The sequence below is a fragment of the Octopus sinensis genome, linkage group LG9 (genome assembly GCF_006345805.1).
Source record: "Octopus sinensis linkage group LG9, ASM634580v1, whole genome shotgun sequence".
Taxonomy (NCBI): Eukaryota; Metazoa; Mollusca; class Cephalopoda; order Octopoda; family Octopodidae; genus Octopus; species Octopus sinensis.
In genome coordinates this window covers 59,445,276-59,457,605 of record NC_043005.1, presented here as the reverse complement: position 1 = coordinate 59,457,605, position 12,330 = coordinate 59,445,276, and the positions used below count along the sequence as shown (strand labels likewise).

The window sequence follows — 12,330 nt, the reverse complement described above, 5'->3', positions numbered from 1 at the left end:
AATATTTAGTTGCAACATCTTCACAAAATATTTCTCAAGTCAGTTTAATGTTATACAAAGCTGCTCTTTTCTCCTACATTTCAAACCATTCTTTGATTCTTTGCTTGCTTCAAGTTCTGAAGAATTAGCAGCTAGTTTGTCTTTGTGTTTCTTCCGGCCTATAAATAAGTCAACTGTCTTGCTTGAATTATTGCAAGTCGAACTGAAGCATTTGGTCTATGTTAACCATCAACCTAGACTTTAATTTAATCATTCTTTGTTTACCCCATCATTATGCTTCGTAATTAGGACATAATTATCACCGACATATTTTTTACTTAACATACATGTATTCCAATTTTGTTTAATCATTTATAATTGAAGAGAATTAATTTGACTGTGTTCAAAGCTCAATGGAGGTTATCAATTTCAGTACGATTAATAATAGCCTTCCTTAACGTTCTTTTCGTTTTACAGAGCCTACACTTCTTCACATTGAAAACAAACTTATGGTTGGATCACTTCGAGTTCCACCGTTAATTTTATACTCTATGGTGAGCAGAATTGTGAGTAGTAGTCCAAGTGGCTGAGGAAATACGTCCACCAGAGGACTACCATGGTTTTCTGCTTTCTAGTTCTGAAAGTTCGAAGGATTAATCCAGCCATCCGTCTGAATTTTATGTGTGTTATGTATAGAAATAGATTTGTGGATAAGAAGCCATATTTGTAACCATGTAATTTCGAGTTCCGTCTAACAGATCGGCGCCCTGGACATGCGTCTTCTACTACAGCCAAAGTCTGAACGAAATTTTGTGAGTGAATTTGGTAGACATTAAATAACAATGGTGATGATGAGGATGATGATGAGGATTATATAAATGTTTGTGCAAGTGTGTGTGCATGCGCACTTACATATATCTATGTGTGTGTGTCTGTGTGTGTGCATGTGTTTGTCCCCCGTCAAAACACAACTTAGTGATTCGTCAAAAGAAACCGACAGAATAAGTACCAGAGTTCGAGGCGATGCTCTAGCATGGCGGTAGTATTATGACTGAAAGAAGTAAAAGATAAAAAGAATACACACATAGAAACACACTCACACACACATACACACATATGTATATATATATATATAATATATATATATATATATATATATATATAAGAATCTATGCATGTATTCTTGATGCCAGAATGATTTATAAATGAAATATAAAAAGACATTATGAGTTTGCATTTGTTAGTCTCTAAACACTAATGTGTGTGTGTGTGTACATAAGTAAATCAATTATTAAACAAATATTTCGAGTAGACGGATGCTAGAGTCAGCAGGTCAATTTATAAAGATTAGATGAATCACCAAATTGTTTGATGCAAGTCGGAGAAGATCTTTTAGAAGCTCTCACGTCCATATAGCTGCATAGCTAACAGAAAGAGGCCTGGTGCGGATGAAATATTTGAAAAGTTAACATAAAACAAACTACTTATAGAGCTAGAATATTGAATATTGCTAAGAAGTAAATTTTAAACCGGTTGATTTGTGAGAAGCAGTGTGTGGGTGGAACTTATGCAGGTTTTAAAAATGTCTTCAGTTGAGTTATAATCAGGCAAGATATATTGCATGAATTCATAACCTGTTAGCTCTGCTTCTCCAGCCGTTAAGACGGCTGCTAACGTTTGAGCAATCACTGACCGGCTACATACATTTTCAAGATAAATGGCGGTAGCGGAGGTGAGCGTGGAAGAGAAGGGAGGGTGACTATGAAATAAAAGTTACGATAAACTTCGGCCAATTTCCCATTATATCTCAATATATAATATAGCATTCAATGAATCCGTTATTGATCAGATATATCAACGATTGGCTATGCAAACGACGATAAAGTTACAATGCTTAAACTAAGTCTAATACTAATGAACGCAGGCACATAAGCGTGTAGTTAAGGAATCTCCTTTCCAACGAAACGCTTAAGGGTTTCAGTTCCACAATGACAGCGTAGTAAATTGACATTTGTGAGTGCAAACTGCGTTGAAGCCTCTCTAAGGAACGGTTCGCCTTAATCTGTAATACACATACATTATCTCCGACTTGACTGCACCACTAAAACTAGTGACAAACATACGCTGAATTCGCCGCAATAAGCCAACGGAAATGTTGTATAAAACAGATAGTTCTGTATTAGCTAATTTCTGAATCTGCCCAAAGTCTCTTCCATCTTCAGCAGAATATAGTTATAGAAATAAATGAAATATTTATATATACTCCTGTGAGCATATAATGTTTTCACCTTAATTGGTCTCATTTTATATGCTGGCCACTGATGTAAAAAGTTTTATCCTCAGTTACTGAAATGGAATATATATATATATATATATATATATATATATATATATATTATATATATATATAAGAATCTATGCATGTATTCTTGATGCCAGAATGATTTATAAATGAAATATAAAAAGACATTATGAGTTTGCATTTGTTAGTCTCTAAACACTAATGTGTGTGTGTGTGTGTACATAAGTAAATCAATTATTAAACAAATATTTCGAGTAGACGGATGCTAGAGTCAGCAGGTCAATTTATAAAGATTAGATGAATCACCAAATTGTTTGATGCAAGTCGGAGAAGATCTTTTAGAAGCTCTCACGTCCATATAGCTGCATAGCTAACAGAAAGAGGCCTGGTGCGGATGAAATATTTGAAAAGTTAACATAAAACAACTACTTATAGAGCTAGAATATTGAATATTGCTAAGAAGTAAATTTTAAACCGGTTGATTTGTGAGAAGCAGTGTGTGGGTGGAACTTATGCAGGTTTTAAAAATGTCTTCAGTTGAGTTATAATCAGGCAAGATATATTGCATGAATTCATAACCTGTTAGCTCTGCTTCTCCAGCCGTTAAGACGGCTGCTAACGTTTGAGCAATCACTGACCGGCTACATACATTTTCAAGATAAATGGCGGTAGCGGAGGTGAGCGTGGAAGAGAAGGGAGGGTGACTATGAAATAAAAGTTACGATAAACTTCGGCCAATTTCCCATTATATCTCAATATATAATATAGCATTCAATGAATCCGTTATTGATCAGATATATCAACGATTGGCTATGCAAACGACGATAAAGTTACAATGCTTAAACTAAGTCTAATACTAATGAACGCAGGCACATAAGCGTGTAGTTAAGGAATCTCCTTTCCAACGAAACGCTTAAGGGTTTCAGTTCCACAATGACAGCGTAGTAAATTGACATTTGTGAGTGCAAACTGCGTTGAAGCCTCTCTAAGGAACGGTTCGCCTTAATCTGTAATACACATACATTATCTCCGACTTGACTGCACCACTAAAACTAGTGACAAACATACGCTGAATTCGCCGCAATAAGCCAACGGAAATGTTGTATAAAACAGATAGTTCTGTATTAGCTAATTTCTGAATCTGCCCAAAGTCTCTTCCATCTTCAGCAGAATATAGTTATAGAAATAAATGAAATATTTATATATACTCCTGTGAGCATATAATGTTTTCACCTTAATTGGTCTCATTTTATATGCTGGCCACTGATGTAAAAAGTTTTATCCTCAGTTACTGAAATGGAATATATATATATATATATATATATATATATATATATATATATATATATATATAGGTGGTGATATTTCCCACTGACATCCATTGTAGTTAGTAATGATTCCAGTCTTTCAATTCCAGTCATGCTGGGATATTCAGTTCAAACATTTATGACAGGTCATATTAGATTCGGTACTTATTTCGGTCTACTACTTGTTTTATCGATTCTATTTATCAAACACTGAATAAAAATCAAAAAGAAGCAATTTGACATAACTTAGACAGGCAGTAATAAACAGATGCGTGTGAACATCACACACACAAATACGTGCAGAAATAACTCCCCGGCAACTTAGGTGAGTGACTTTTACTACAACTCAGTGTTAGCTACTGAATATGAGACAGAAACATAGCAGATTCCCTAACCCTAACCCTAACTTGCGTGTATGTGTATATATACTGTTGGGAATTATTGAGTTATAACTCTGCACTTGACAATCGATGCATTTTTGCCTACGTCAACGTAACTTAATGTAAACTAGATTCTGATATGTACAGAGTCAACTGATCAACTAAGCTTTTCAGGGTGAATGGTCGCATTGCTATTGGTAAAAGAATATATCTGTGTGTATGTGTGTATATGCGTGTGTACGTGTGTATATGCGTGTGTATGTGTGTGTTGTGCGTGTTTGTGTGTGTGTGTGTGCGTGCATTGATAGCTAGATAGTTAAATAGACACACGACGGAGAACAGGGTTTTTCATAGTTGCTGTCTATCAAATTCCCTTAACAAGACAGCTGGACAACTGATGATTGTGTTAGAAGAGACTCACACAAGATGGTACAAATCCGGAAACACGTTGTTGCGCACTCGGTTCTCGTCCATCACAAATACCCGTCGCTCTCAACTAATCAATATTTCACACTGTGATGTGAGAATATCAGCCATTTAACAATCACAACCAACACCACCACCATTATCCTCCTCTTACACATCTCTCTTCAAGCACCTCCCTGCTGACATCATAATTGCTTGTACGCTCCTCCCTGTCGTCATGTTAACAGGAGAAACTATTATTAATAGTATTTTAACGGTTATGCTTCCTTCATGCTCTCTCAACGTAATTTAGATCGAGATTTATTATGTGATCTCCCATTACGTTATTGAGTTCATAATTCAAACTAAGGCAGTAGTCGTGTGGTTGAGAAGCTTGATCCCTAAAATATGTGGTCTTTGGATCAATAGCAACTGCGTAGTACCTTGGGCAAGTGTTTTAGCCTCAAGCTGACACGACCCCTCTGAGTGAATTTGGTAGACGGAAACTCGAAGAAACTCATCCCATACACATATATAGATAGACATGTGTCACAGAGCCTCCCGAAAATAAAGACAAATATCCAAACCTGATATGATAATCTATGAAGAAAAACAACCAATAAATCTTTAGAAACAATGATTTCACAAGCACTTTCCACTTTACTAGAATGAAAGACAATTAAGTATTCTGAGACTAAGAAAATTTTACAAACTAGCATAACAAATATGCATTTCTATCATCAACTGCCAAACGCATATCATTATGGTTTCGACACTTGTCGAGTATGTATGTATGTATGTATGCATGTATGCATGCATGTATGTATGTATATATGTATGTATGTATGTATTAAAAAAATAAGACGAACAAAAACGCTTAGAGAAAATCGTCATAGAAAATAGAAAGACAATTTGTAGATTTTTCCCTTAGCATCTACCGGTTCGGTCGTTTAAACGAATTCATAGTGGAATAGAATGGGGAAAATACTGCAATAAATTTCTGGATATTCACATATTTTACCCATAAACATCATATGGTGGTATATTTCGTGTGTGTATCAATATATATATTAGAAAAAAAACACCTTTTATCAATTCAATAATGAAAAATTAAATTATGCCATCTAGAAAATTACATATTATAGAAAGATTAAATATAAGATAAAACCTATAACGATGATTACGTAACGTGCAAAATAATAAATAAAACGTATATATTTGGTAGAATAACGACACGTGTTTCGTGGCTATATTTAAGAAATGATAATAGTAAAAATAATAGTAGTAGTATTAAAATCACTTCAATATAAATATAGCCACTCTTCAGGTTAAACATAACAACAATCTTTTTACACTCCAATAACTTTTTTCTTTCTAACACTCTCATCTCCCCATTCCTACTTTCAAATTATCTTGACAGGCTACTAACTGGTACACTTCCCCTTATTATCTCTCTCCTTGTTCTTTTTTCTTTCGTTTCTTTATTCATCGCCTCCTGTTTTCGATTTGACCTTACAAGTGCATTCCCTACTTTTAGGTCACTTTAAATAAAACCCTTGATTCAATAGCACTGTGTACAAACTCGAAACTTGGAATGTCCAATTTTAGATACTATTGGATTTTACTTACAAGGCATTAGAATCTTATATGCATACCATTCTGCCTAAATAATGGATCTACAAATGCAATATCCCTGCATATTTCACATCTATTTTCATTCCTCCACTTCACTCTCTATTTCGTATCTTATCTAATTAACTATTGCTAAACCATGTTCTCACACCGTCTCCGATGAAGGGATATAATAAATATCCTGAAAACAGATGTAAGACCTTCTATTTGTAAATGTTCTAAAATCTTCACAGCCTTGGTTTTTTCTCTCATTCAGGAAAAAATTGTATATATAATTATATACATAAATAGTGTGTGTGTGTGCGTGTGTGTGTGTTCGTGTGTGTGTGTGTGTGTGTGTGTGTGAGCACGCACGCGTCTCATGCTTGGAAACGATATTCTTTACATGAATTTTGGAATCGGGTTCAGCAGAACATTCTCCTCCAAATCATTGTCAGATTATCCATGTAAATGAAGCAACGCCTGATTAGATTTTAAAGGTGTGGAGTCGTATAATGTATATTAACAAAGCAAAACCAAATATCAACATTTTGAAAGCATTTAATATACATGTATTAAATGCATTCGAGATATTAATATCTGGTTTCACTTTGACTTTCTATTTCCCTTCCTCTTATCATCATCATCATTATTATTATTATTATTATTATTATTATTAATATTATTATTAATATTATATATATATATATATATATAGCAGTTCGGCAAAAAATGAATAAACACAAGGCTTACAAAGAACAAGTCCTCGGTTCGATTTGTTCGACTGAACCCCCTTAAGTTGATGCTCCAGCATGACTGCAGTTGAATTACTGAAATAATAAAAGAATATGAGTGTGTGTGTGTGTGTGCACGCGTGTGTATGCATATGGTGCCAGAGTGTGGTTTATGTCTCACTCGTTGACAGCTGGAGTTAGATCGTTTACGTCCTCTTTCGATAGTCGCCCGGTAAAATGCAAATAAATAAATACTGGTGCCGATCAAACTATTCGAGAAGGCGTTCCAGAACTGCCGCAGTCTAATGATTGAGACATATAGAAGAATTAAAGAGCTACAATTTACTTACCTGATCTGGCAATTTGATCAACTGCTTCTCAGGGGTCGAAACATCACATACTGCTGAATATGGCATAGCACTGCCCATTCTATTGGAATCGTAACCTAGACCGACAAAATTCACCAGAACTGTCTCTCCCCCTTCCAAGTAAATTGGTATATCAACCTAAAAGAATAAAACAAATACAAAACAACATGATAACAGTTACCTGTTAGAGTTTCTGTCATGGAATTATCAAGAAAAGGTGGGAAGACATAAATATTTGGGCAAGATTTGCGTGACTGATACATGCGAATGTATAGAAAATACAAATTTAGCAATGACCGCTGATTCAGTTCAAATGCTACCAACATTTTAAATAATACTTAAATGTACCAAATTGTCTTCTGTTGGTGGTATAATAACTGAGAGCCAGATTAAGTCTACCGTCCATATAGACAGTAATAAACTAATATACTGTTACTAAATGAACACAGGAATGATTGAGAGTTTTAGAAGTTTGCTTAGCAGCGTGACATCTTGATCCATTGCATTTAACAGTCTCAGGTCGACACAAGCCTTACATGGGAAGTGGGGAAGCCATATAGTATCTTGTCTGATACACTATACTTGTAACTTAACAGTCCAGACTTATCATAATTATGTAAGCCTGCTTCTACACGAGAAATCCTTTATGATTAGACATATCCGTACCAATGCTCACCAAATTCGAAAGCTAATTACATGAGATGTAGCCCTGTAGATTGACAAAAACCATGACGTTACTATTTTGAAGTCAGCTTGGGAGAATTCAGTTACTGGCCTCTAACCCACAGCTGTTTATGCGCATAAAACTCAGTAAAGGCGTTGTATTTAAGACAAATCATTCATGCAGACCCCACTCTTCACCGAGTTATTCCTGCAAGGAATATTTTCAATATATATATAAACATCCTACAAGCTACTTAAAATGAGATATATTTCGCAATGCTATTTATAATACATTGATGTAGAGCGAACCGTTCAGAGTTAATTTGCCGTAATGACATACACATGGACGTGTTAGTCAGAGGATCGAATGACCGATTTACTGGCTAGTTACCCAGTACCCCATTGATTATTTTACAAGGTATTTATAATTAGAAGTTCAGATTTCAATAGAAATGTCTCGAAACATTGATTTCCTGTATTAGTCACAACACTAAATTTGTGCCTTAGAGTTATAGACGACTGCTTTAATTCAATTAGCTCAATAGTAGTAATTATTACATTGACTCTGGAAAGATGTAAGGAAATATTGACTCCGGCGGAGTTTGTGAAATCTAATGAAAGACCAAAGCAACAACATTAAGGAAGAGTTTAGTCTGGCGTGTTACCGCTTGTCCTACTTCGTCAATCTCAAATATTGGCAGCAAAACAGAAAAAAAATTTCATTATTGGGGGAACGATGGGATAGACGAATAGAATGCAATCTGATGTCTTATTTGTGGAGGTCTTGTTTGGCCGTTCAAACCTTCATAATCTGATATTATGTTGTTTTCCAGGAAAATGTACAGGACAATCTCAATAAACAGAAAGGCAAGTAAGACTGAAGTATGTTCAGTGGTTCAATAGGTGTCGTAGCAAGAGAAAAAGGGAACGGCAGTCTACTAAGCTGCTAGAATCTCCAACAAATCACGCGCACACATACGTGCATACACACACACACACACATATATATATATACACACACACATATATACATTCATGCATTCACACACACATTTAGCTCTCAAATTTTAACAGTGTTGTTACTGCGTTTCATGGCACGTTTTAGGTGTCTCCAGATTTGGCTGAGCCCATGCGTCAACTGATCTATCCACAACCGATTTCCTTTAGATAAAAGAAAGACCGACAAGTAAATAGGGAGAAAAAGAGACGAGTCGTCCATGAGAGAGAATTGAGGGTTTGCTTAGCGATCCCAAAAGAATGAAATACAGTGTTAACCTTGACACTATTTCAATTCAGAGAGCAAAGAATCGGAGTTGCAAGGCTATCAATTCAACAGTCTCAGGACTTCGCCGAATGATCGTTTGTGCGCACATACACACACGTGCAAACATCATACGCACACTCAAATACACACACACACACAGTTAATTTGCCTTAACGATATACACTTGGACTTATTAGTCAGAGGATCGAATGACCGATTTACTGGCACACATATGTGGTGCGTTTTATGTGATTTTTTTTTAATCAGGAAGGAAGAAGTAATGTGGGAAATGAGAAATATATGTATTACTTGTAGAAACAAACAGTAGACGTGATATGCATGGTAGGTGTTCAGTTTATATAAAGTCTTGATAGTGCTGAATTCTACGATAAAGGCTATTCAACTTTGTCTTTCAGTCAGATGCAATATATCATGCGCTAAATACATATTCAGAGTAAAGACACCCCTGCTGCCCTCGTTGGCATTGTGTGAGTAACAGGCAAGATATCTTAGTTATACAGATGCTTAGACCAAAGTCCATGGATATTGCAGTTCTATTATCTGATTGAACAACAATACTTTCTTCTTGTATGATTTCAGGGAAGTTCACCCTATTACAAGAATTCAGACAAGATTGGTTTGGGCAAAATTTCGTTGAAGCGTTGCTTCATAGTAATTTTCACATCTCACCCGACAAGAACACTCTGCAAAGGTCAATACAGAGTGCTTCATTCTTCTCAGAAAACCCAAAAGAAAAAGTGGAAGAAAATAAATATTCTACCTACTTATATTAGAAATAACTGTAATTTCCTATATTTCTTCAGATTATCGTAATTATATTTCTAACAAAGGAATGGATATAGTGGACTACATTAACTTCTCTGAAATACAGTACTCCGTCCTCTTGAGTGACAGTAAATCGAAACTATTGAAACAAAGAGTAAAGTTTAATGAAGATATTTTCCGAAGTATCAGCTCGAAGGAAAAGATAAAAAGCACATATGAGACACAAAGCTATTAAACTGAATATTGATTTTTTTCCTTTCCTATTCTTCATTTCCACAAAATTTTCAGAGAGATTTTTTAAAGACCTGTATATGTATATATATATATATATATATGTGTGTGTGTGTGTGTGGAGAGACAGAGAGAGAGAGAGATTTAAAATACTTTCTATGAAAACATTTCCTTCAGTTGTCTGTCGAAATCCGGCAACTTCCAATTCTTTCAATGTTAGATCTTTGGTAGCTGAACTGTCCAACCCAAGATACGCCAGCTCTGTTGCGGGTGGTTGATATATACGTGACGGTGGAGCGTTAGTAATGATGGCAACAAACGTGTACATTCCTTTTAGCTCTCTTGAACAAGATTGTAGTTGTCTTCATTTCCAGAATACCAACCTCTTTCACACACCGCGACAACCCCCAATGCTCCTGTCAGTATTAGTACTGTCCCGATGATCTGGTCTGACCTTATACTTCCTCGAAGATTCCTTAAACTAATCCGTACAATGCATCGTCGGCTCTCTTCTTACGCGTTGTATTGACCATGGTATACATAAATTTACACACACACATACTTTGCACATCTATTTATCACTTTATATATATGTGAGTGTGTGTGCGCGCGTGTAGAGAGAGAAGGAGAGAGAGATGAATGATGGACAGATAGAGAGGAAGAGAGAGTGCGTGAGAGAGAGAGAGTGAAAGAATCTTTATCTGCGAAGTGTCTTGACGCGAATTCTATAAATAAAATCATTTGTATTGAGTTACAAACTCTTGTGTATATATATATACATATATATGTGTGTGTGTATGTGTGTGTGTGTGTGTGTGTGAGTGTGTGTGCGTGTGTGTGTGTGTATATACTGTTGTGTCTGGGGAGAGTAATTTTTTTTTGTGCCTTATAATTTCACACACCCACTGGTAAAATTTCCACTCATTTCTTATTTTTATTTTCCTAAATCTTTCGTTGCGTCTTGCAACCTTTTCAATAAACTTGACAATTGAAAATGTTGCAAGACGCAACGAAAATTAGTGTAGCGCCTGGAAATTATTACTCCGTGTGTCATAAGATGACTAGAGTGGAAATGCCTTCGAAAGGCACCGTCTGTTATAGTAACAATGGAAACAGCAGAGAGAGAAGGCAGCTTACGTGAGGTTCTGAGCTTGAGCGGGTGTGTGGATGACTTGATACCAATCAGTAAGCTGGTTTCTCTCTGGGTGCGGCCTAAACAATCCCATTATATTATATACAGACTGTTCACTGTTCTTCATGTCAATGGTTGGATATGATGTGAAAGAAATTTGGCTGTCATTTCGAGCCAGTTGAGGTACCACATAGAATTGCTGAATCCTCTAATAATTTTTTCACAAGTCATGTGAGAAATTCTGAGTTATTTAGTTTGTGTGTTTTGGGAAGTTAACAATAAACAATACTAGCTTTCGCTAATCGAATTTAGCACGAGGAAATTAACAAAGCTAAGAATAACAATTAGCTGATAGAATGCCGACTTTCTGATTATGTGTGTCACCAGTTCATATCCCAACATTAATTGACACTCAAATTGTAGTATCTCTAATAAACCAGCTAATCATTAAAAGATAATTCATTTTGAATTTGCACTTAACAGAAACTATGACAGTAGAACATCTGTCGTTTTGGACTATAGATATAATAAAGGGTACATAAATACAGTAATTGCCGAAAGCGCACACCAGATGAATTGACCCCAGTAACGCAAAATCTGTGGCAGATATTCGAACGATTTTGTAATTTACTTTCTATATCTGTTATTTCAACGTCAACATGAAAATCGTGTAATCATAATGTAAACTGCATTCATCATTATCGTGTAATTAGCGAAAAGATTTATTTAATTATTTCGATGCTCGCACGTGCTTATACAATCGCGCACCCACACGCATCCTACGCTATATATACTCTTTTATTCTTTTACTTGTTTCAGTCATTTGACTGCGGCCATGCTGGAGCACCACCTTTAGTCGAGCAACTCGACCCCGGGACTTATTCTTTTTGTAAGCCCAGTATTTATTCTATCGGTCTCTTTTTAGCTAGCTAGAGGCGATGGCCTCTTGGAGCTAATCAGCAACAGCTTTAGTCTTATATTTATGGACTGCCATATTAGTTTGGCGATAACTATTAATATCTAGTAACGCTGCCGTAATCTCCTTTAGAGAGACTTAGTAATTTTAATATTTCTATTATTGAAAACAAGTGGATGTATTCCACTGTAACTAGGTAAATAAAATCTTCGAACAGACGGTCGGTAGCGACACCTACTGGGTCTCACTACG

General features: G+C 35.7%; 1 protein-coding gene across 1 annotated transcript in view; it reads right to left on the bottom strand.

Annotated features, from left to right (window-relative positions):
• The window catches only part of LOC115215434 (cilia- and flagella-associated protein 65-like), a 1,408,515-nt gene that overhangs the window by 154,113 nt on the left and 1,242,072 nt on the right, over positions 1-12,330 (bottom strand). Inside the window, exon 36 of the mRNA XM_029784597.2 lies at positions 7,069-7,224. Within this exon, the coding sequence (XP_029640457.2) occupies positions 7,069-7,224 (156 nt within the window). The remainder of the gene's footprint in view (positions 1-7,068; positions 7,225-12,330) is intronic.